Raw genomic sequence first — 25,062 nt, forward strand, 5'->3', positions numbered from 1 at the left:
GTTTACAGCTGGGAATACTTACCTTCTTCGACCTTTAAGCTCTACTTTCAAGTTGCATATAGCTACCCCGAAAGTTTTACGACTTATTCAGATAATGTTGATAGTTATCCAAAAACTTGGACCACAATTATAATCTCTCTTTTTCTAATCAAATTTAATATATATATATATATATATATATATATATATATATATTTCAAAAAAAAGAATTATCACTATTATTTCTGCTTTCATTTAGTTTTTTTTTTTTTTTTTTTTTTTTTTGCCAAACTGTAAATATTATAAATGATAGAAGAAACTTACAAGAGAATCAACTTAGTTTTTGAGCCATCTTGGCAAAAAGAATAAAAACAAGATGGATCAACACAAAAACTAGAGACTAAGGACAAGCTTTTAACGGAGCCACATTTAGTTTAGAGGGTGCCAAAACAAATGCATAACAACTCAAGAGGTGAGGGTGTAATTTTGGAAGAACATGACCATCGGTTGACCACGCCATTTATCTATTTCGCAGTCACAATCATACAAATGAAAAGAACTTTGCCATGTTCTGTGTTTTTATTAAAGGCAGAATCAAAGTACGTACGACAACAATAGGATAATAACAAAACATGCAAACCAACCCTATTGGCGGCCCCTTGGTTCTTGACTCGCTTTATTAAATATTTATTTCCAAAGATAATTGAAATTGTATAATTATCAAAAGTATATGTTGGCACGATATACACCTTTATTTCAAAAAGTATGTCATAGTATATGTTGGCATGATATACACCTTTACTATTTTAGAAAAGAACATATTGTTGGATCATGATAATAGTAGTCTAACTCGCCTTCGAGTGCTAGATCGGTATAAAATATAAATTATTGAGACAAAGAAGAAAATGCTAATTATAAAAGACAAGCACATGCCAATAACTTTTTAATTTTGACTTTCATCGTCCTTTATAAAAACACAAGAAGAGTGTATAATGTAGTTGTTAGCAATTGGAAGGCAAGCAAGAGAAAATGGAGCAGGAAATGGAATCTTGGTCCGAAGGAGATAACCTCCCGATGTGAAGCCACTGGTTCTCAGACGATAGTGAGGATTACGTCGAGATAACTCTCGACATTCGAGAAGATAGCATCGGCACACTGAATGTGGAAAAAAATAAGCCGATGGCAGTTCTCAGGTCGGTGGTTTCGGGGAAGCTGAAGACGATGGTGAAGTCAATGTCGTTGTCTTCCAGTCTTTCATCTCGCTCCTCTCGTTCGTATCCCTCTTTTTTTTTATTTCATGTTTCCTGTGTTCTGCCCTCAAATCTGTTGCTCGCTGTTTTTGAGTCGAAACAGAGAGAGAGAGAGACGGAGAAGATGAAGCTTGAGGAGCAAGAAAGTGACATTTTGTTTGAGACATATGATGAAGAAAGCTAAGTCGATGTCTCCTGTAATGATCAAGATGAAATCTCCAGAAATTCTTCTCAATTATCAATGAAACGATTCCACTGCATGGCCTCGATGGTATAATCAGATCCTCTGTTTTACATTAGAAACATATAATTTGAAGGGTTTGTAGTAATAAAGGCTTTTTTTTTTTGATAATCGAGGGGTTCCCCGTTTTGCAGGTCATTCTCTTGGGTCCGGTCAGTCAGCGGTCCGCTTCATCGAGGAAAATTTTACCTGGGTTGGATCGAACCCAATACTACTTTGGTGTCTAGAATAAGCAGAATAGTTTCTGCATAAGGGGGAGGAATCGAACCCGTATGGTAGTTGCCATCACATGTCCGTCCTGCCACTTTGGAGTACCTCGTCCGGACAAGTTTCTTTCTTTTTCTTATTTTTTTTTTTTTGAATGAAAATAATAAAGTTTCTTCTCCGTTGAAAATTCCGACAATCTGTGGATATCTTAACCGGCCATAAACCAACCGGTCTTTTGCGTTGCGTTGGCCCACAACAATGGAGTACCTCCTAAGAAAACAAAATATCTCTTCTATCGCCTCTCGAAAAACCTAACCTAGCAGGCGCAGCTGTCACGCCATGGACGTATCCGCGAACAATGTTATTCAATTCTTCTTCGATCCTTATCAATGAATTGTTTCTTCTTCGTAGAATTTTCTGATTAAATCTTTTGTACGTACCTTAGGGTCTGGAATTGAACGGTGGGATAATTCGAAATAGCAGGTTTGAGATTTGTATATCTAATAATATTAGATCATGTCACGTTAATTATAACTCTAATATCCTTCTTTGAAACAGTATTATTAGCAGGATGGTGGTTGAGGGATACGACACCTCCCCTCCTAGGAAGGATGTCGAAGAGGCTCTGAAACAACACTTCGCATCACATGGAATAAAGTTAATACATGCCTCTGTTAACATGGACGACAATTTTTGTAGTCGCAGGTTTGTGACTTCTTCCTCCTTCAGCTTGATTAGTATGCTGCGTCGTCTGTAATGTTTTTTTTTTTTATTACAGATGCGCCTTAATCTATGTTAATGGAGAATGCGAAGCAGAGGCGTTGAAGCTTGATGGAAGTGACATGGGAGAAGGACGTATTTTGAAAATCACGGCTTACCCTTTTGACGACAATAGCCTTGAGCATGTCTTTGCTCCTACCGAAGTCATAGACGAATACCGACCGCGCACGTAAATTGATTTTTTTTTCCCTTTCTTACTTATTAGTGGAGAATCTTTTGTGTGTGTTCTTGTCATGTTGATAATTAATACGATCTCCTGCTATGTTTAGGTTGAAAGTTACAGGATTTGATACTTCCCTCTCTCCGAAGGATATCAAGAAGATGCTATGTAGGGTTTTCCCCGGATCCAGTTGTGCTTCTGTCAGTGACGGGTGTGTTTTCTTCCTCCCACCAGTTTACTGGTTAATTTATCAGTTGCTAACTAAAGCCTTTGTTTGAGTTTTTTTGCAGCTCAGCTTTGCTTCATCTCCGTGGACCATATGCTATGGACGAGGCTCTGAAACTTAGCGGAGGTTCTGTGGAAGGCTTTAAATTTGCAGTTACTGAGGTCTTCCCAGAAATTGTGATGCAGGCTGGCATCTCTCGCGCAAGTACGTTACCTTAATTTGATTCTTTATTCTTTTTTTTTTCTCTGAGAAACATAAGTGCAAAAAACCTCCTTTCATTCATTTCGTCTGTTTGTTTGTTTCAAGGCTTTTTGGGATCCTAAAGCCAATCAGAAGATCAAGACTACGAACTAGAAATCTCTCTCTCAAATGCTGTCTCGTGTTATTAACTTGTGTCATGCAATGCCACCTTCTTCTTTTCTCTTGTCTGTATCTTGAATGTTATATTTTTATTCGTGTGTGTTGTTTTTTATGATAAAACTCTGTAAAAACACTATGACAAACTTGGTTGTCCAATCAATAATCATTATGGTAACTTGGTTTGTTAATGTGTCAAATGTGAAAACGAAGTTTAGTTCAAGGGCCGAGACTTTAGTTAGTTTTGTACATAGGTAAAAATGTGAGCTCCCAAAAAACTTTTTACCTCTGAGGAAACTGATGAAAACTGATGAGCATTCATTTGCTATATTAGACTTAGAAAAAATAACAACATATGAATGATAACATCCAGTTTGATAGACAATATGTGTTACTAAGGATGTATAAAACAAATACTCTCATTGTTAGTAGCTTAGAAAACTCAAGGAGATATGACACCAAACGCTAACGATATCAACTCATTAGAGAGGAGAAAACCATCCGGATCTCTCAGCCTAAGGTACCTCACATGATCTTCAATCTTCTTTTCATCATTTCCAACTAACTTTTTGAATTCATCACTCATCACTTCTTTTCTCATATCATCCAAACAAACAATATGCCCACTCTCCACATAAGGCTCATAAACCTTACATATTGACTTCACTACCTTTCTCCCAAAAGCCTCTCCAAACTCCTTAAGTTCAAGCCCTTTAGATGTTCTGAAAGATAGCATTATAATGTCTGTCGCCACATCCTTGAGATCAACATTACCGTCTCCGCACCAGTTCGCTGCGCCGTTCTCTAAGTCGGCGACGTATTTTGTGTATTCCTTAAGCCTCCTCGGCCTTGAAAACCTCAACCCTCCAACATAACTCGCTGAACCTAAACCGAAAGCGTAGAAGGGCTTGTTCTTCCAGTATATCAAGTTGTGTTTGCACTTGAACCCTTCTTTCGAGTAACTGCTGACTTCATAGTGCTCATAACCTGCACCACGGAGCATCGATGATGCTGTTTTGTAAAACTCTGCAGATTGTGTTTCTGAAGGAAGAGGAGACTGCCCTGGAGTGTACCTACACAAGTTCATACTGTTCATATTACACCAATAAAAATCTAAAAGCAAAGTTTGATTACATAGATATATACTTACACGTTTCCAAACTTTGTGCCTTGTTCCACTTGCAGATCATAAACAGAGACATGACTAGGCTGAGATTCAATAGCCAATCTCAAACTCTCTTCCCACATCTCCAAAGTCTGGTGAGGCAGAGAAGATATGAGATCCATACTCCAATTCTCAACTCCACACGCCTTAACAATCTCTATCGCCTCGTACACTTCAGAGACACCGTGAGCTCTACCACAAGCTTTCAAAAGCTCATCTTGAAACGCTTGAACACCTAAAGACACTCTGTTCACTCCCAGCCCCATCAACTCCTTCAGCTTCTCACCACCAAACGTTCCAGGATCCATCTCCATCGATATCTCAGCGTCAGGACACAACCCGAAACGTGAACTCAGCGTTTCGAGAACCAGAGAGACAAGCTTCGGAGGGACGAGGGAAGGCGTGCCTCCACCAAAAAACACTGTCTTGAGATTCGGGTTCGTGTCGAAACATGTTCTTGTCGCGTTTATTTCTCTGACGAGCAAGTTCACGTAGTTTGTGATGCGTGGGTCGTCTTCTTCTTGTCTTTCCTCGTAGGGAGCATTAGAAACAGAGGAGGAGCCTAGAGCTAAGATGGGGAAGTCGCAGTAGTGGCAGCGTTTGCGGCAGAAGGGGAGATGAACGTAAGCTGAAGTTGGAGGGCCTTGGTGTAAGGTTGTTAGATTGGTTGACGCATTTCGTCGAGCACTTGGTGGGCTATCCTCAAGAAGGACACTAAAAGCTTTGAAAATCAACCTCGGAGTTTTGGGTCTACCTCTAAACGACGAGAAAATCGGGGAAGACGTTGTTCTGAGCATGGTTTACCAGAGGACGAGAGACTGAGAAAGAGAGAAGATGAAGGAAGCTTCCAAGCCTCGTCAAAGTTCAATGGTGTGTGTTGGTCGTGTATATGCTAAGACGTCGTCGTTTTAGCCAGAAGTTGTAAGAAATTGAGATTTAATACTAACCGGTCTTAGCTTTAAACCGGAATATCAATTTGGTTCGGCAATGTGAACAATTAAGGCCCGGCACTGGTGTGTTAGATCTTTTACCCGTCTTAGGCATGGGTTGTTTTAAAATGTTGTGTGGTTATAGAAGTTAAAAGTGAGCCCAGCAACTCATGACAAATCAATAAGCCCGGCTACAATTTATATGTTAAATCAGAGAAGTAGAAAAATTCCAATTCGACAACAAAGCTCTTCAAACCCTAACTTGGGAACCTTAACTCTGTCTCTGTTTCGTCTTTCTTACTTATATATCTGAAAAAAGAGCCCCTGTGATTTAGACACAGCTATGGTTAAGTATTTGTTCAGAAGAAGAGATGATTTCGTGGCGCCAGAGATTTCTTTCGATCTCATTATCGAAATCTTAACTAGGTTACCTGCCACATCGCTTATGAGGTTCAAGTGTGTCTCAAAGCTCTGGTCTTGTCTGATCCGTTCTCGATACTTTAGCAACCTTTATCTCACGGTCGCATCGCGACGACCGCGACCACTTGTTCTATACATGAGTTTGAATTATGAGACACACTATGACTGTGATTCAATGGAAGTCTGCAACAACCCTGGAAAGTATGAATTGCTATCATTGACGTTACCATCTGGTAGTAGTGCTGAATCATCATCGCTAGAACCGGATTTGACTTTCCCAGGGATGGGAGGATACATGATGGTGTCTCTACGCGGTTTGATCTTATACACTGTGTGTAAAAAAGCATGCATCTATAATCCCACCACTAGACAAAGCTTAACCTTACCCGCAATTATCTTTTCTCAAGAAGAACCTAAGAATGTCTACTACTCTTTCGGGTACGATCCTGTTCATGATCAATACAAAGTAGTCTGTAGTGCTGTGGCATTCTCGGAAAAGATAACCTCCGAGTATTGGGTCTTCGTACTGGAACCCGGAGGTTTTTGGAAAAGAATTGAGTGTGATGATGATCAACAAACTCACTTTCCTAGAAGACAAAGACTCTGCATCAACGGTGTTATATATTACGTGGCTGGCACTCTTACATGTCGCCGTAAGCTTTACTGTTTTGACGTTAGGTCTGAAAAGTTTAGTACGATCCAAGCACCACATGAGGTGTCTGAGTTTTGTGAGTCCATTGATTTTATAAATCATGGTGGAAAACCAGCACTTTTTCGTTATACACATATTAGAGAAACGGGTGTGTCGGACTTGTGGTTTTTAGAAGATGGTGGAAAATGGTCGAGGAAGTCTCTGGTTTTGAAGCCTTGTCAGAGACATTTACTGGACGACGACCGTTACAATGAGGTTATCTTGGCGTTGATTGTGCATGGTACGGCTCAGAACAATGAGGTTATCTTGGCGTTGCCTTTTTCTGGTTGCCTTCTCTATTATGATACGATAAAGAATGATTTGAGAAGGGTTAATATCATCAGAGCAACAACACCGGACCAGGACGAGTGGCCGGGAGTGTGTGTCGAGGTGATGGATAAGTGGAAAAGCATTATGCACTTGGAAATTTGACTACAGTTTGTTCTATTAGTTTTATCATTATATCTAATTTTGTTTGCCAAATAAACTATTTATTAAACTATTTATTTAGTTTTTATTTTAACTTTCTTGCAAACAAACAATGTTTAAATATCTCTTATTATTCTTATATTATTAATATCATCAAGCTAGATTTGACTAGTTTTCTCGATATTGGTGGATTTTTAAATCTTGAATGCTGGTAATCCATCAGTTGTATATAATATATTTTTTAAAAGGTTCCCCGCCTCAGAATGGCTTTTCGACTTACCGAGAAGCTTCCAAGTCACACGACTGAGCTCGGATTCCTCCAGGACTGAGCTCATAAACCATTATCATGTTTATTAGCTCCCTACCAAAGTTGTTTATTGATTTGATGGAGAGAGAAATGTAACAGACACTAACCAGACAGGAAACAGCAGATAATAAACAAGACAATATCGGTCGGAAGCATACATTATTCTCCCAAAGTTTAAAGTTAGTCGAAAACGTAAAAGGCGCAAAAGACTCGAAAAAAAACTGTCATTCCGCAGATGAGAAGATATATAGAAGTGTGTCTCTCTTGTAGAAAGGAAAAAGAATGGATTTTAACTCAAGAGGAGATGGACTGCCTTGAGCAGTCTTTCTTTCGTCATCAGGACAATGCTTTCTGTACCTCTGACGTCACTTCTTGTGGAGCCTTCTCGGCGTGGATGTTTGTAAGAACGGCCTTCTTTGCGTAGTAATCGATCACCTGAAAGCACATGAACATGGAACATGAGACTGGTGCTCACAAAAAAGAGATTCAAAACCAACAATGAAGAGGTAAGATACGGTAAAAAAAAAAGGAATCAATTACCGGTTCAGTTTGAGTGTGGAAAGCTGCAAGTCTTGACCTTAGAACCTCAGCATTATCATCTTTACGTTGGATCAGAGGCTCTCCGGTAATCTTCAATGTTAAAAAAATCAGTTGGGTCAACATGTGTTTTAGGATGGTCTTTAAATAAGCAGACGAAAGGTATAATCAAAGTCAAAGGGGTCTTACATCATCAACTCCAGGGGTTTTGGGAGGCGCAAATTTGGTGTGGTAACTCCTGCCACTCGATGGGTGGATCCATCTCCCGGTTATTCTTTCCTCCAGGACTGAGTCATCGATAGCAAAGTTGAGAACTTTGTCGATTCCAGTTCCACGCTTCTTAAGCATCTCATCTAGCTGCAAAACAAAAGACAAAACCATAAGAAGAGAAGAAAGATGAGAACAGTGACTGTTTTTTTATTGAACAGCACCTTCTCAGCCTGAGCAACAGTCCTGGGAAACCCATCAAGGATAAAACCTTTCTGACATTTTGGCTTGTTCATGGCTTCATCAATTATACCAACAACCAATTCATCAGTGACAAGCGCTCCCGTGTCCATAGCTTCTTTGGCTTTGAGACCAAGAGGGGTTTTAGAAGCAACAGCAGCTCTTAACATGTCTCCAGTGGATAAATGACACAAGCAAAACTCATCCTTCACTATTGGAGATTGTGTACCTTTCCCTGACCCTGGAGGTCCTGCCAATTCACACACACAAAACAAAGCATTCAGAGCACAGCACAAGAACCTCAATTTCACCCAAAATATATTTGCCAACTTATGTGACAAAACCAAATAATGAAAGAGACTTAAGTTATTTAACATTACAAGCATCTTTTGCCATGGTCTTAAACCCATATAAGCAGACACAAATAGTGAAACTTTAGATCTAAAAGTCCGAAGTCAAAACAACAAAACAAACAGAACCAATTGAGAAGAAACTTAAGCTTACATATCACACAAAGTTTTTTTTTTTAATTTGATCAATTGCAACAACGCGAAACAGGACTCGTTCAACCTCTCACTGATACAGTCTCTCAGATCTAAAACAAAAAGAGGATTGATTGATGAGATAGATACCTATGAAGATGAGGCGTTTGTCAGGTTTCTGTGAACATTTGAGGCGGCGGAGGAGCTCGGACATGAGATCCACGGTCTGAACATCTTCCAAATCCGCCATAGCTTCCGATCTAGTTTCGCGTGCGTCTGTGTGGTTTACTACAGGTTTAGCACACGATATAAAAGTTTTCGTTTTTGTCGAAAGGGTTTTTGGCCTTTGCTATAGTTAAACCGGTGCCGGGTCTCTTTGTATTTACGTTATTGCCACTCACTTAAGACTTTTGAGTCTTTGACTTTTGAGGAATTGAAAGTCTCATTCGGCCCAATCAACAGCCCACCAGAATTATAACCTCTTCTCTTTGTAAAAAAATAAATAAATATATTGATGAATGTTTTCTAAACATATTTCTTGGCTTACTTATGGTATATAAATTCAGAAATGAGACTTTTAATTAATTTTGCTAGTATGTAAAAATTATTTTATCCTCCTTATTTTTAATATATTTTTCTCTCTTTCAAAAAAAATTCTGCTGAATTGTTTCCACATTTTTTTGTTTAATAAGAGTTCAATGTTATTTTTTTCCTTTTGGAGAACTAATATTAATGTTATTTAATATTATTTTTATACACACAAATAATAATACAGTCAATATACACAATCTATGAAGCATGGGAAATTTTTATATGTTCCTGATATTAATATAAAATCATTCGCAATTTTCTTTACCAAAAAAAAAAACCATTTTGGCTTCATTTTTCCACATTTTTTTTGGTAACAAGAGTTCAATTTTATATTTTCTTTTTTTCAAATTAATATTCATGTTATTTATTTCCTTTTTTAATCGTTCCATAAATAATAGGGGATCTCCATACACACAATACACAAATCTATGAAGCATGTCAAAGTTTTTCATTTTTTTCATAAGTAAGAACAGAGAATAAGATTATGTACATTAATACTGTTCACCATCTTCAGACTGCAACTGAGAAGCATACTGCAAGTTCCACAAGATATCTTCAAAAGATGGTCGGCTTAACGATTCAGGCGAAACACATTTGTTCATAAGAGTTATCACTCTTATCAAAGATCCGTTCCGACAAGTAGCTTGTACTGTCGGATTCACCATTCTCCTCCTTCCTTCCTCACTCTCCAACGATGCCTGAAACACAAAGCAGGGATAAAGATCACAACCCTTTCTTTATACAAGTACAAGGTTTATAGTATATGATCTAGTGAAAGAACCTCGTACCAATTCATCTCTAAGAAACGCTTCTTCTCTTGCTGAAACAGATGGTCCAACGATAGCTTGTAGAAGAATCAATCCGAAACTGTAGACATCGTCTTCTAACCTTGACATTTGCCATGATTTTGCTATTTCCTGATCAAGAAAAGTTGTTAACGTGAGTGACAAGTATTAGGTTTTGCCATGTTAAGATCAGAACCACTAAGCTCACACATGCAGTTAAACTAGTCTTGGTTACAGTTTACAAAACCGGTTAACAAGAAAACATCAAAAACAAGAAAGGAAGCATAGCAACAAGTGGTTTAGTCCGGATAAAACCGGTTCAGAACAGAAATAGTACCACTAAGCTCACTAATTGCAGCTAAACTAGTCTTGGTTACAATTTACAAAACCGGTTAACAGAAAAGATAAAAAAAAACAAGAAGGGAAGCATAGCAACAAGTGATTTAGTCCGGATAAAACCGGTTCAGAACAGAAACAGAACCACTAAGCTCACTAATTGCAGCTAAACTAGTCTTGGTTTCAGTTTACAAAACCGGTTAGCAAAAACAAGAAGAGAAGCATAACACCCAAGTGATTTCTCTATGGGTGTTTACTCCGGTTTAGAACAGAAACAGAAGATTAGAGTAACGAGCTTAACTGTGTTATGTCTGGTTGCTTCAGAGACAATGGACAACCCATAATCACTCAGCTTAGCAAACCGGTGCTGGTTAAGCAAGACATTGTTAGTCTTGAGTCTATTACTAAAGAATCCAGGAATAACTCCGGTGTGAAGATAATGGACAGCCTTTGCAACACCTGTAAGAACAGTCAGCCTCTCTGACCAGTTCATAGACTTACCCCAACTATCATCTGCTCAAAAACCAACAAATGTTTTGTCAGAAATCTATTATCTTTTTGTTTTTGTCTAGAAAACAACAAAGATTTGAGTTCTGAGCAAGACCAAACCTGAGAGACAAGATTGGAAGTTCCCATTTGGAATGTACTCATAAATCAGGAAGACTTTCTCAACACTGTAATCATCTTTTCCACCACAGTCTATGCAATGACCCAACAAGCAAACGAGGTTTGGGTGTCTAAGCTTGGCAAGCAAGTCTAGCCGCAGTTTTAGATTCCTTATTGAGTATTTCTTTGATGAAGGCAAACATCTTATAGCCACTTTAGTTCCATTCTCAAGAGTTCCTTTGTAAAGCTGAAAAGCAAGTCTAAGAATCAAGATTGATGATGGTGAGAACACTAAAGATGTCATGAAACTTACCGTGCCATATAAGGAACTTTCACCGAGAACAGCAGTTTTGTCAAAGTTCTTTGTAGCTTGAACTATCTCTTCTAAGGTAAACTGTCTGCATACCGGTAAATCCTCTGTCCCAATCTTTGCTGTTTCAGAAATGTACCCTAATCGAAATCACAACATACAAACAAAAGAGTTGTAAGCCTCTCTATCACAATGCATATGGATGTTTTCTTCGAAAATCTTAAATCTTACTTGCATTGGAGAGTATCTCAGAGGAGAATCCAATGGATGGGCGACTATCTTGAACTGTCTTATGACTCATATGCCTCTTTGTGACTCCTTTTCTTCTAAGTAATATGAACACACCGCAGAGTAGAACCAATGCAGCCATTGATACACCAATGATCAGACCAACCAAAGCTCCTTTCTTCCATCCTCCTTCTCCTGGTCTATTTGCAGCCTCAGCCTCAGCTTCAGCTTCAGCATGTTCCTCAGCGCGAACTTCTTTAACACAAAATGATACTGGATGCTGCTGTTTCTCTAGAGACAAACAGTTACCATTGACTCTCACTTGCTTGCCGCTCAAGCAACGAGGGACGTTTCCGGTTAACTTGTTGTCTGAAATGTCTACAAACCAGAGTTTGCTTCCACATTTCAGATCACCAGGAAGTGAACCACTCAGAGAGTTAGCCCTCAAATCGATATACTCGAGCGTAGACAACGTGAGTAATGAAGAATGCAGCTCACCAAAGAGCTCATTGCTCTTAAAGCTAAGAACCTTGAGATTTGCAAATGAATCAAACCAGCTAGGTAACGTGCCATTGAAGAAGTTATGATCAAACCTAAAAGTTTCAAGCTTCACCATTTCAGCCAACTTCGGTGGTACTGAACCAAACAGAAAGTTATTGCTCAAATCCAAATACTCAAGTGAAGTTAACCTATGAAGTTTCTCAGGGAGGTGACCCCAAATCCCTAAAGAAGCCAAAGTGAGAACCCTCAGTGACTTTAGCCTTGACAGTGTAGTGACAAAGGACTCAATAGAGAATCTTTCAGACAAGGTCACGTTTGGGACAGCAAAACCCTCAAATCTTCTGGTCTTTTCTGATGATTTGTCGCCGTAGATGTTCAGCTCTGTGACCGAGTTAGAGAAACAAGTGATGTTCATGGATTGTGATGGTTGTAAGTAGCAGAAACTGGTCTTGTGATCGTACCAAGACTCGAGCTGTTTTGGATATTCCAAGTGCTTTTTCAGCTGGAGCAGGACTTGTGCTTGTGAAGCTTGGAGCTGAGATGAGCCTAGACTGTAGAAACTCCATAGGAGAGATAACAAGAAGATGAATTTAAAGAAACCCATTTGTCAGTTCTCGTGTTTCAGACAAGATCTGCAATAAAATAGTAACACAGACAAGACGCTTCAGAGATTAAAAACGCAAAAGCACAAAAAAAAAACAGAGTAATCTTGAGAAACAGAGCTTATCAATATACAGAACAAGAACAGAGTAGTTACCTTAAACTTTAAACGTTTCAAAGGTTAAAAGAACAGAGCATATCGATGATTCAGAGGAGAAAAGAGAGTAAGACACTTTCAGTCACCGACACATACTAGTGATCGTGTAAGAAAGAAGATTTTTTTTTTTTTTGGTCGAAGAAAGAAGATTAAAAAGCAAGAATCTTTAACGCGTGAATGAGAGAGAGAGAGAGAGAGAAACAGAGTATTTGTTCAGGGTTTGTTTAGTGAGAGAGTATAGTAGTAGCTATAGTATTATATTCAAGAATCTTTCTTTTCAATATGCATGAGTTAAATTTCGGTGGGGTTACCTAAAGAAAGGGACTTTATTTAATTTATTATTTGTTAGTAAAATATAAAAGTAAAAAGACAAATCTTTCTCCATAATGTATACAATTATTTAAACAAGTGTACTTATAATAATGGTTTTTGTATTTGATATCGAGATAACATTATTTTTGGACATTTAGTACATAAGCTTTTGTATTTGTATGGATATAATTGGGACCAAGCCATTCCGGAAGAAACCAAAGGAGAAGATGTTAAATGTGGCGTCATACATAGTTCACTAACAAAGACATTTTAATATGATTTATCCTCTTCTCTTTTTTGTAATGAAAAATGGTAATAAATTATACAGAGAATTTAAATGCTATTATCAAAATAAATGACAAATGAAGTACTACAAACATTTAAACTGAATAAAATATAACCACAAAACTTCTCAAAGATGGTTTTAGTCAATTAATGATATTTGTTTTTTTCTCTTGGTTAGAACTTAAAAGTGGTGGGTGAAGTTTTAAATGAATTAGTTGAGGAGGCATAGGGAATTGAGTTACTTTGTTTGTTTGCTACACAGCCTGTCCCTGGAGTACTTCTAATTCGAGTGTTTAAAAGTCAGAGTATGTGTTCCTTGTTCAGTCTTCTATCCACACTACACATTATCTCATTATTAGAAATCAAATGATGACAACCGATTGTGATGTGTTTGTGTGTGTGATGAGTTGCCTTTGATTTATAAAAAAAATAATCCATCTGTTTCATAATACTTGATGTTTTGACTTCTTGCACAAAGATTAAGAAAACTAAATTTTTTTAAAAAAATATTTTAAAAATATTACTTTAGAATCAATTAACCAATAATAAAAAGACAGTAAAATCTAATTGGTTGAACAATTTCCAATAAAGTTAAAGTTAACTTTAAAATTTCAAAACTCCATCTAATTTCAAAATTTCAAAACAAAATTATCCTTCTAAAACATCAATTATATTGAAACGGAGGGATTATCTGACTGCAGCAATGCACTTTGTAGTTTGATACGATTGATGTGCTATTTTGTAGTTTTTCAATCAATAGATTTGGATATAATAACTTTATGCACATTAATTTTCATTCGTCTATTACTATAAAATATCTATAATTGACGTGATTTTCATACAGTATTAATTAGTGTATATAACTGTCGGAAAATAATGGAGCCTTTTGCGTATGTATGAGGTAAATAAATGTGATAGCTTTCTATCATATTTTCATCTATCTTATTAAAGTAGAAGTACTTTAAGCTTTTGTTTGGTAACAAGGATAAGAATAAAAAAAATTATTGATTGGAAACTTGAATAACATATTAATCAATACTATTAATCAACCTACCGAGATTTTATCATGATTTATCTATAATTCAAAAACAATTTAAATGGTAACAATACTCAGTGATTATAGAAATTAATCAGTCTCAATAAATGTAGGAACTAATAATTGCCTTAATCTATATTAACATTCCTTATGTGGAAATGTATTATTGCATCATTCGTTCAAAAACTAACTATTAATAAATATCATAGTAACTAAAAAACCAATTTATAGGAAATAGTTTAACGTCGACAACTAATATAGGATCAGTGTTGACCTTTGATCAAACAACTCACGATATAATTTTTCTGTCTAATATAATTTTTTTAGTATTTAAATATTTTTAAATCAAAATATAGTTAATATTATTATATCACCAGGGGATTTTCAAATCAAAAGCTGTTGGAACCTACAATTTTTTTTTCAATTTTAAATTTTAATATATAAATATCAATAGTGAGATTTCTTATATCAAAACTCAGTTATATAATCAATTCAAAATTTATAATTTTTAATGTAATATTTTAATATTTATAACAAAATTTGTAAATCAAAATTTTGTTGGAAGCTACTCTCGAGAAAAGAATTATTTGTCAATCAAAATTCTAATTTAATAAAAAAAAAATCTACTTTAATAAGATAGATGTGAAGGTATATATGTAATTTATTCTTTCCAGATTTTCTTGGTATATTTTCTACACTTTAATATTTTAAAATATAAACATTTCATTATTTAGTTCTGAAAATTGTTTTTCTACATAAAAAAATTAAATCTTTTCAACAAGTAAAATCTTTTTTTCGTCAACAAATAATATATTTTCAAACTGAATTATTTTTTTATTTTATTATCATTACCATTTAAATCCCTATAATCATAAAAGATATCTATTTTCTCAATTATTACAATTCCTATATATTATTTCAATATATTTGCCCCATAATCTAAACTACTCAAATATCTACATGTGATATCTTTAACATATTTTCACATTTGTTTATATAATTATCTTTGACAATAACTACCCTTGATTAAGGAGTATATTTTAAATAAAGTCCTAAGATTTTTTTCTTTCTCTATTATATTTTAAGTATATAAATATCTATAGTGAGATTTCATACTAGAAAATCAATTGCAGTCAAATCACGTTATATTTTCATCAATGTTTTCAAACCTGATTTGGACATTGAACTGAATGACTTTCCAAATCACCGAGTCATCTGATAAACCGTGGATTGCGAGTGTACCGCGGATTAATAAATGAATTAACATTATTATATAATAATATATTAACTATAAAAAGAAAAATATAGAAAAACCTTGAGTTAATCTGTACTTTTCGTTTATTTAAGGTTTTATAAATTTTTTTCTATTCTACTGTTTTATAAATCTGTTTTTTTTTTTCTGTTTATAGGGTGTAAAGATTGCAACTGCGTGCCAAAAAAAATCAGATTTATCATATGCAATGTGGTTTACCAGTTGGAGAGGGGAAGACTATCGACACTTTTAAAGTTTTGGCTGCTTTTAGACAGTATCAACCAATTGCGCATCAATACAAGTTGATTTTTTTAGGAGAGACCGTGGTAACCAAATATGATTTACAATTTTTTTCATTTCCTTATAATGTTATATTTCTCAAATATTTGAAACTAAATAAATATACATTTAATACGCATGGTAAGATTTAAAACTATTATGAGTTCTGTATAAATAAACTGTCAGACACATTCAATATATTTTTCCTTTTGCTCCCAATATTTCAAGGAAGTACGTGATTACATAATACAATTACGAAATACAAAGTTTAAAAAATAAACAAAAGCAATACAATTTCGTTTAATTAATTTAAAGTTCTGAAATGTTTATATATCTATATATATCATAAAAAAGACCCGCCCAATATCCACACAGATACGTAGATCAGCCTCTAATATTATTTACGACAGTAAACTATAAGTAGTAGAAGTTGTACCCTCTAACCTTATGTTTTTCATAATTTTATATATATCATAAAAAAAGACCCGCCCAGTCGGGCGGGTTAAGATCTAGTTTATGTTTTAAAAGTTTAAACTTTGGTGTATCTTATAAGTTACTCCACACAACCGTGAAAAGTTTTCAGCAACAAAATTTACAATGAGATATATTTTTAATAAGAATGTGAAGATTGACTTTGACTTTAATTTAGTAGTAGATATCTCTGACCAATGACCATTAACGAGTCGCTTATTAGCTACTTGGAACTTCGAAGCTTTCTATTATTATCTGTACAACACAAAATTAATTGGTTCCCCACAGTTTATTACAGAAAAGAAAAACTTTGTAAAAATCAGAAACACTGTATTATGAATAAATATCAATTTCATTGACAAAAAAAAGAACAAATATTAATTTATATTTAGGTGCTCTACGATGGCCTTTTTACGCTAGTTTCATCGTCTTTAAAACATGGTAATGTCCACACTATCTCCAGTGTCCACAATTATCATTTGCTCAGAAACTTGGGTCTGTGCTTCAACCTACTCCCAGGCAGAGCTGCAGGTAGATGGAATTGGTAGTCAGTGCCTCGTTGTTATACGATGAGTGCCTTTACTCACACCAAAAGAGCACAAACGGAGTTTTAGTTAACAAGTAGTGTAAACGCAGCCACACAACAAAGGAAGGAGACAAAACCCTAGTAGAAACTTACATGATGAAGATGCTCGCTTTCGTAAGATGAGAGATGTAACTTTTTAAGAATCGTAAAGTCTAAATCGAAGAAGAAGGAGGTGGAATCAGATGATATCGGAATGAATCGCAGAGAGTTTCCACTCACCACCACACCAAACCGGTTAGGTTCCATTTAATTGCGTTAGCGAATGGTTTAATACTTATAAACCAACACTGATCTAATTTCAAGCCGGTTCTCTCGTAAAGTTGGCCTGGATGAATAAAAATGCACAATTATTATTTAGTGGGCCTAGTATTGGGCCTGTCGAGCTGTAGGGAGAAGCCTACGTGATGGATCTGTTACGACACCGTTTGGCGCCACCGATCGGAGAATTACGTAGTGAGGAGAGCTGAGATTAGATCAAATTCGATAGAGATGCCGAAGAGATGACAACTTCTATGTTTTCATGCTTAATCGACCACCACTCTTTATACAATCCTATATTACCATAGTTAATAATCTTTTAATCCTTTCAAAATTGTTAGATAATATCACATTCATTGTTTATAAAATATTTTATTTTGAAACTATTTAACATTAAACATACGATCACTAATTTAAGAATAGATGTGTGGAGGGAATGGTTCATGTCTGAAGGTTTGTTGGTGTGTTTGTTTACAGGAAATTATCTTCTATTTATTCATAGAAGAAATATAATCAAGCCGCTCAAACACAATTTTATTTAGGAAATTAAAGGTGTAATAACTTTATCAAAACGTGACCAGTGAATCATAACAAAATCAATATTTTAGACTAAACCTAATTTACAGCAAGTTGAACATCATCATGCACAAATCAGCACTCACTGTATATCATTCATTCTGAAATTTAAATTTAAATTATAGTTCTTGATTAGTAGCCAATCATGCAGGGGATATATTTTAAAAAGTATTTCAGATATATGTTCACATATGTCTATCAAACTGATTAATATATTCAACTTCGATAAGACTTAACTATACTATTTTATATATTTTGCTATTCACAAGCAATCTGTGTGAAACTATGAATCATACATATACATATACTAATTCAATTTAATGTATAAGCCGCACATTTTACATATTCGCTGGATATTCTATAAGGACATGAATAATTGAGATGATTAAAAACGGAAATTATTTATGCTCTCTCCTCTTGATCTTCACCTTTAACCCACCAGCCATGTGAGCCGTAAGGAGAGGAACAAATATTGGCCGGTTCTTACTAACCGGTATAATCTCAAACCGACTCAAAACAGAACCAACCACGTATTTCATCTGCGTAAACGCCATTTCTTTCCCTATGCAAATCCTTGGTCCAGCTTGGAAAACCGGAAACTTGAACGAGCTCACACTTCTCAAAACCGGTTTTGTACCGTAATTTGGCTCTTCCTCAAACCATCGGTTCGGTTTAAACTCGTCCCAGTCTTGACCCCACACTCTCTCCATCCTTCCCATACCGTAAGGAAAATAAGTAACTTTGTCTCCTTTTCTAACACGTGTCCCGTCTGGTAAAACGTCGTCGTCTGCTGCATGCTTTGAGTCCCACGCCACTGGTGGGTAAAGCCTCATTGCTTCGCATAGACAAGCTTTCGTGTAACTCATCTCTCTCAAATCCTCAAATCCCAACCCTAAAGATCCCTTGTTCCTCACTTCTTCGAGAATCTTGTTCTTCACGTCATCATTTTCACTCAACAACCAGAACAGCCACGTCATTGCCGCCGACGTTGTGTCCCTTCCCGCCATGATGAAGCTGATCACGGAGTCTCTAACAGCTTCCTCGCCAAGCCCGGCTGCGAGAAACCTCGACAAGAGGTCCTGCTTGTCTGACACGTCACCACCTATAGCGAGACTCTTCTTCTTGGCACGTATGATCTCGGAGACAGACACGTGTACAGTCTTAATCGCTTCTCTAAGCCTCCTTTCGCTCCCTACGTTCAACAAACGCTTAAGCTTCCACACGGCGTTAACCGGCTCCGTCGCGCGGCGAGCGCTTATCGCCGCCGCTACATCAAACGCCTCGACCAAAGCTGGAACGGGTCGGGTTAAGTCCAAACAATCCGGATCCCAACCCAATGAGACTTTACAAACCACATCGAAAGCAAAACGTTTTAGAATCTCCTGAAGATCCACCGTCCCTCCTCCGTCGTAGTTCGCGGCTGAGGAAAGCACTGGGACGAGGCGGTTTTCGACTTCTTCACGGAGGATCTCGAAAGTAAACTCTCTGAGAGAACGCATTGTAAACTCGTGGCTGGCGAGTTTACGCTGCGAGCTCCATTGCTCGCCGTCCGAGTTAAAGATTCCGCCGCCGAGTAGGTCTCCGAGGAGTTCGGTGAAAGGCTTGCCTTTAGGGAAGTTAGAAAAGTTCGTTTTGAGAATGTGCTCGACGTTTTCCGGGTTGGCCGTGACAATGGTGCGGCGGTTGAAGAGGAGGTCGATGGTGATGGTCTGAGAGGGAGAGAGACGGAGGAGATCGGTGTACCATTGGAGAAGACGGTGGCGGTTCTTGTTGAAGGAGAGGATAGAGCCAATGAGTGGATACGACGTCGGCTTGGAGGAGGATATGGTATGTGTTTTCTCTAGAGCTTTTGTTGAAAATGAGAAGATTAGGATAAGCCCTAATATTAGAAATAGGAAGAAAGATGTAATGAGAATTTCCATTTTTGGAGTTCTTTGTTTCTTCTTTTGGTAGTTTGAATTATGTTTTCTTGATGTGAGTGCTCCTGTTATTTATAGGAACTATATTTACGGTGTATAGGATGAGACAATAATCTATACGGAACACAAGTTGTGGCTCCGACCATATCAGTCCACCGAACGACCTAATAAAAAATGAATAATTTCATTTCTTTAACTTATTGTGTTCTTTCAGTCTTTGCATTACTCATTTATTATATATTTGTATTTTTTTTTGACAAAAATTATATATTTGTATTTTTAGCTATATATATATATGTGTGTGTGTTCAAAAGAAAAAAAAAGCTTAAAGTGATCAAAAAGTTGTATCTTGTATAGCTGCAACGAATAAACTTAAAAAGTAATAAGTATTGAAATAATGATAAAAATTGAAATATATAAATATATGTCGACGCAACAATACAATTTCATTGACCTAAATGAGAAAAATGAGATATAGATGTGGACAAGGACAGGCCAGTACTTCCCGCACTGCCTGGTTGCCAAATCTCCAGCCGGAATTTAATCTGTGCATTGAAAAAGAGCTTAACTTGATCAAAAGTTGTATCTGCTTGAATAGCTGCAACGAATAAACCTAAGTAATAAGTATCCAACTGATAATGAAATATTGAAACATGTATTAATACATGTCGACGCAACAATACAATCTCATTTAGTCAAATAAAAAAAAACAATCTCATTGACCTTTTTTTGTGCAACCAATCTCATTGACCTAAATGAGATACAGATGTGGACAAGGACAGACCAGTACTACTTCCCGCTCTGCCTGGTTGCCAAATCTCCAGCCGAAATATAATAAGAAAATATAGACACGGCTCAGAGTCAGACTTTGAAAAAGCAAAACAATTGGTTTGTTTTTCTTTAAGACTTTATTTTGTTTTATAATTACTGAAATCATGATTAATATGTAATAATAAATTTATTAGGCACTTTTGTCAACCGATTTCAGTTGTCTCTCGTCTCAGATTAGTCTCTAAAATATGATGTCAAAATAAAATTTAATCTAAGAGGGTAAGGTTGTTGGTTACATATATATAAACATGTATCAAGAGAAATGAATAAAATCAATTGGCCAAACTGGATTAGTACTATATATATTCTTTAAGAATCTCGATAACCTAATTTGATACAAACCTACTTCTTCTTTTCTTTTTGTTACTGGTGATACAAACCTACTAGTAGTCTAGTATTATAATCATTAGTCAAGTCCAGCACAGTGATAACATAAATGAATGATCTGTCTGTTTTGTCAAATAATGAACTTTGATTCTTAGGGAATCCTGGAGATTTGTTAAAATCAAGGGAATATTAAGAATATAATTATTTGATGTGCAAGAAACATTTGTTTAATTAGTACATTGTTCAATTGGTCTGTAGTTACAGTTCATATATACCATCCGAGACTAAACTAAAATAATTTATTCTTATGATATAAGGATTCTATTTTCTAGGCGAAATTCAGATTCAGAATTGAACGAATAAAACCTTTGGGTTTTCATTTTTTTTAAAAAGCATCAGAATTAGCTAATGACATATAGTTTTGTTTAGACATTAGACAAAAGTGTTGGTTTGGTCGACTGTTCGTGAATTTGCCAATATAAGAATGAAGACGTTGATGAAATTACTCGGCCGAAATTTACAACGAATAATTGCAAGATATTTCAACTGTATGAAGAAAAACAATAAATAAACACTTTTGTGACTACTAGTTATCCAACTCATTATTACTATTTTATGTGCACGTGGTTCTCGTGGTTTGAAAGTTGAGTTTATCTCATCAAGAGAAAGTCGGAACTAGTTCCACTGACTTCTTTTCAAGCTCGTGTTTCCGAAATTCATCAACACTTCAACAGTTATTTAGATTTTTCATATAGTTACATATTTTCTTAATAGAAAACATCTACCATCCTGGTTTGTACTAACTAATAATATATTTATATTTTTTATTTATTTCACAAACAAACCTAATTCTTATTTGACAGCAATTAATAACCTTGGTGAAAAAAGCTAAACTTATATTTAAAAAGCTGGAACATTTTATTGACTATATGTATGCATCTTACATTTTCATGTCTGTTACACCATATTATTTATGTACATGGCATGACTCATGAGAATATAGATTTTTGTATAGTATATAATAAGAGTTACAAGTGCATGAATGAAAATTATTTCTGTTACAAAAATATGAATTGAAATTATTTGTATCGTCGTATAATATGGAAAAAATGAAAAACTATAACCAAATGATGATTAATTCATATGGAAGATTGATGTGAGCCACTCAGGTTGTGGCTAGAAAAGACCGCCGTTTAGTTTGGGTCCATTAATAACAATGTCATAACAATTACGACAAGTCTCCACTCAATACTTATCAGAAAATTGTCCAGATGTGTATCTCCAAGATCACTCCCTTCTTGCTTTGGTTTGACGGACATTATTTGTCTTTAAATGGCTTTATCTCCATTCTCTGATCTCACAAGTTCATTGTGTCATTTTCACCGTCCAAAGAGGCTCATGATTTTGAATCACACTAATTTTTGTTTTTTCTTTAACTTTTTTTTTGTAATTGATACTAGAAATATAACTTATTATAATAAAAAGTTGAATAAACCATAAAGCGCAATGAAAACAGACTAATATTAAATCAAAATGAACAAAATATAGCATGCCTTATTAATAAAATATTTTAGAATCTAATTCTCAAGTTTACAAGCAGTAAATGCTAAAGCATAAATGTCTAAATCCTTTAGTTAGTCAACAAAATAACATATTTCATATAAGTCGAAAGAAAACACAAATTCAAAACAAATAAAGAGATAATTAATCCTCTTGGAAGACAAATATAAATGAATTAGAAAATAGAGAAATTCCCAATTTTCACATAGACTTTTAGTATCACATTTTTTTTAATTTATTATTTTCATAAATAGTCTAAATTTATAATGAAAAATTAACTAACACTCTTAATTATTTCTAAATGTTTAATAATTATTTATGAAAAATTATAAATCTAATTCCATCCCTTAAATACTAAACTCTAAACAATCATTACTAAATCCTAAACCCAGATGTTTTTGATTACAAATATTTTTGAAAATGCTAGTCAACTTGTTATATTTCGGTAAAAAAAACAATCATGTTTTAGCTATGATCTGTGCAACTTCATTAAAACTCCGCAAGACCTAAATGATCACTCATAGAACTTAAACAAAGTTATATAGCTTCTAAATTATAAAATTAAGAGCATTTTTGTTACAACCATCTTTTATATTTCTACATATCTTATGTTTTTAAAACATTTAATCATTGAATAATGCGATAGAAGCCCAAAAAGCGACCGTAAATAGACAACCTTTCCATTAACCAAAAAGCAGTTCCATTATACATTTGGTCTATACCGACCACTACGGTCTGATTCTAGTTTGGTTTGCAGGCCAAACGATGAAACCAGTGTAATAAAACTCGATGTAAGCCCTGACAAGATGAGTTCCAAAAGCCACCAAAATCTTCGATAAAAAGATCTCAAAACCAGAACTAGATTTTCATAATTTATCCAAAAGGATCTGTATCAACAACAACAACCATGCTTGCCATCACTGTTTAGACTATTCGAAACGTCTAAAGATACATACATTAAACTGAGCGTTTTCTCAATCTTCAGCTGGCACTCTTCAGACGTGCAATGAGCTCATCCTGCGAGAGGACCAATCAAGTTCATTACTCGATCAACGAAACAATGTAAAATAAAAAGATAAACCAACCGGAAGCAAAAACATCATATAATGGAGATTTGAATCAAATAGCAATTGACAAATGTGGTTGACTTGCCTTTCTTCCTTTTGTTGGAAGACCTTTCTCCTTGAGAAGGGCACGGAGCTTCTCCACAGTCAAAGACTGAAAGTCTTTTTCTCCTGAACGACTGCTTGATCCTTCTGTGCAGAAAAATAAACAATTGTTATATAAAGTCATGAGACCTTAATGCTTGAAAAATGAAACAAGCTAAAACCTTGTCTGGATACAAGAGTAGCAGGTCTTTTAGCTGAGCTTCTGTCGTCCAGAGCCTTATTTGCAGTCCTAGCATTAACAAAAAAAAAAAAAAGGAATAAAAGATCAACAAACCATTATTACTGCAACAATTAGGAGCGGATTAAACAATTCTTCTCTCGTAACAGAGTATGAGAGGTGGTCGAGTGTGGTGGGTTACCTCTTTTTAGGACCATCTTCAGGAGTTCCTTTGGAACTAGATTCTCCTTTTTGCTTCTTTAGCAAGAGGGATCTGATTAGTATGTTTTGCTGGTTTGTCTTGATAACCTGCCCTTCTGGATATATCCCCATCAGCAAGTTAGGATTTTTTTTTTAAGTCAGACAGTTAAAACAAAATACACAGGAAAGATATAATACACACAGCTTATTCTGAAAATAATAATCCGCAAGTTGTAATTACTTTTAAAAGTGTATATGTTTGCGAGATTGCTGCTAAGAAACTGTCTTCTTAGAAACAACTCAACAAAAAAAAGAAGTTAAAAGGGAGGTTAAAAGATAAAAAGAGATACCAGGGGGAGATGTGTCATGGTCACATACGTACACCCGCAAGCTTCCCTGCAATTTATTTTTGCAAACAAAATAAGGTTATTGAAGATTGAATTTTGAAGAAAAAAACACTCAATGACCTCTATTAACATATGTTTTTTTTTCTGAATCACACAATTCTATTACACACTGAAGCATATATAAATATAAATGCACAAATCAACCTTTCAGACAAGACTCCATACCGTACAATTCTCTACAGACTCAAAAATCAAGTGATCTGTTTTTTTTTTGCATAGGAATGAGTGGGGTAAGATCTGTTTTGTCTATATCAAAGCTAATCACTTTCCAAAATGGTTAACTTAAATTTGCAGTCAGCTTACCGGATTGGAGGGGACGACGGTAGAAGATAAGAAACCGCGGGACGGAAGGTCGGAAAGGAACTTGGAAGCAGTTTCATCAGCAGAAGATTCCGATGACCGAGAAGATGATGACGCCTCCATTGTTGCCTAACCACTACTGATAAACCCCAATCCAAAAGACACACACCAAGCGAGAGTAGTAGAAAAGAGAGATCGACAATGAAAAACTGCAAAGCGGTACCAAATAAAAAGAAGAAGAAGACGCCAGCCGATTGTGTGTTACCAAGCGATATGGGCCCTTGCTGGGCCTAGTTTATATCCTTGTTATTGCATCACGATATATTGTTATAAATTTTCCCGATGGGCCTTATTAAATTCTATAGCTCATAGCATTCATTCAAAGAAGGTAATGAACAATATAATAGTGTTACTA

General features: G+C 35.6%; 7 protein-coding genes across 10 annotated transcripts; 2 read left to right on the plus strand and 5 right to left on the minus strand.

The window, feature by feature from the left end:
• The first annotated feature begins 954 nt into the window (after positions 1-954).
• LOC108826134 (uncharacterized) lies at positions 955-3,400 on the plus strand. Of its 3 annotated transcripts, none has more exons than XM_056994333.1 (9): positions 955-1,249; positions 1,333-1,500; positions 1,587-2,037; positions 2,123-2,160; positions 2,236-2,382; positions 2,456-2,626; positions 2,727-2,828; positions 2,908-3,047; positions 3,150-3,400. In XM_056994333.1, the coding sequence occupies exons 3-9, from the start codon at positions 2,017-2,019 to the stop codon at positions 3,164-3,166; spliced, it is 636 nt and encodes a 211-aa protein (XP_056850313.1). In that variant the 5' UTR covers positions 955-1,249; positions 1,333-1,500; positions 1,587-2,016; the 3' UTR covers positions 3,167-3,400. The 3 variants fall into 3 exon arrangements, with proteins under 3 accessions (XP_056850313.1, XP_018455009.1, XP_056850314.1); XM_018599507.2 differs by having other exon boundaries at positions 1,335-1,500; positions 1,605-2,037; XM_056994334.1 differs by having other exon boundaries at positions 957-1,249; positions 1,605-2,160.
• Positions 3,401-3,498: 98 nt separating this feature from the next.
• Positions 3,499-5,282, minus strand: LOC108824413 (uncharacterized). The gene is made up of 2 exons (XM_018597834.2): positions 4,351-5,282; positions 3,499-4,273 (listed from the first exon to the last, which is right to left on the minus strand). Exons 1-2 carry the CDS (start codon positions 5,160-5,162, stop codon positions 3,643-3,645), a joined length of 1,443 nt encoding a protein of 480 aa, XP_018453336.1. The 5' UTR covers positions 5,163-5,282; the 3' UTR covers positions 3,499-3,642.
• A 239-nt stretch (positions 5,283-5,521) lies between these two features.
• On the plus strand, positions 5,522-6,895 carry LOC108825451 (putative F-box protein At5g62660). Its single transcript, XM_018598737.2, has one exon. The coding sequence runs from the start codon at positions 5,638-5,640 to the stop codon at positions 6,835-6,837; it is 1,200 nt and encodes a 399-aa protein (XP_018454239.1). The 5' UTR covers positions 5,522-5,637; the 3' UTR covers positions 6,838-6,895.
• A 349-nt stretch (positions 6,896-7,244) lies between these two features.
• On the minus strand, positions 7,245-8,918 carry LOC108824009 (adenylate kinase 4). Its single transcript, XM_056993646.1, has 5 exons — positions 8,758-8,918; positions 8,110-8,375; positions 7,868-8,035; positions 7,682-7,771; positions 7,245-7,576 (listed from the first exon to the last, which is right to left on the minus strand). The coding sequence occupies exons 1-5, from the start codon at positions 8,855-8,857 to the stop codon at positions 7,478-7,480; spliced, it is 723 nt and encodes a 240-aa protein (XP_056849626.1). The 5' UTR covers positions 8,858-8,918; the 3' UTR covers positions 7,245-7,477.
• A 697-nt stretch (positions 8,919-9,615) lies between these two features.
• On the minus strand, positions 9,616-12,880 carry LOC108828442 (probable inactive leucine-rich repeat receptor-like protein kinase At3g03770). Its single transcript, XM_018602140.2, has 7 exons — positions 12,722-12,880; positions 11,467-12,596; positions 11,239-11,375; positions 10,929-11,172; positions 10,621-10,832; positions 9,987-10,115; positions 9,616-9,896 (listed from the first exon to the last, which is right to left on the minus strand). Exons 2-7 carry the CDS (start codon positions 12,566-12,568, stop codon positions 9,690-9,692), a joined length of 2,031 nt encoding a protein of 676 aa, XP_018457642.1. The 5' UTR covers positions 12,569-12,596; positions 12,722-12,880; the 3' UTR covers positions 9,616-9,689.
• A 5,175-nt stretch (positions 12,881-18,055) lies between these two features.
• On the minus strand, positions 18,056-19,723 carry LOC108825449 (cytochrome P450 94B1). Its single transcript, XM_018598735.2, has one exon. It carries the CDS (start codon positions 19,696-19,698, stop codon positions 18,175-18,177), a length of 1,524 nt encoding a protein of 507 aa, XP_018454237.1. The 5' UTR covers positions 19,699-19,723; the 3' UTR covers positions 18,056-18,174.
• Positions 19,724-23,255: 3,532 nt separating this feature from the next.
• Positions 23,256-24,875, minus strand: LOC108824428 (uncharacterized). 2 transcript variants are annotated; one of them, XM_018597856.2, is made up of 6 exons: positions 24,651-24,875; positions 24,291-24,336; positions 23,942-24,056; positions 23,744-23,811; positions 23,566-23,666; positions 23,256-23,430 (listed from the first exon to the last, which is right to left on the minus strand). In XM_018597856.2, exons 1-6 carry the CDS (start codon positions 24,768-24,770, stop codon positions 23,395-23,397), a joined length of 486 nt encoding a protein of 161 aa, XP_018453358.1. In that variant the 5' UTR covers positions 24,771-24,875; the 3' UTR covers positions 23,256-23,394. The 2 variants fall into 2 exon arrangements, with proteins under 2 accessions (XP_018453358.1, XP_018453359.1); XM_018597857.2 differs by having other exon boundaries at positions 23,566-23,669; positions 24,651-24,873.
• Between the last annotated feature and the right edge of the window lie 187 nt (positions 24,876-25,062).

Source organism: Raphanus sativus, chromosome 9 (genome assembly GCF_000801105.2).
Source record: "Raphanus sativus cultivar WK10039 chromosome 9, ASM80110v3, whole genome shotgun sequence".
Classification (NCBI taxonomy): Eukaryota; Viridiplantae; Streptophyta; class Magnoliopsida; order Brassicales; family Brassicaceae; genus Raphanus; species Raphanus sativus.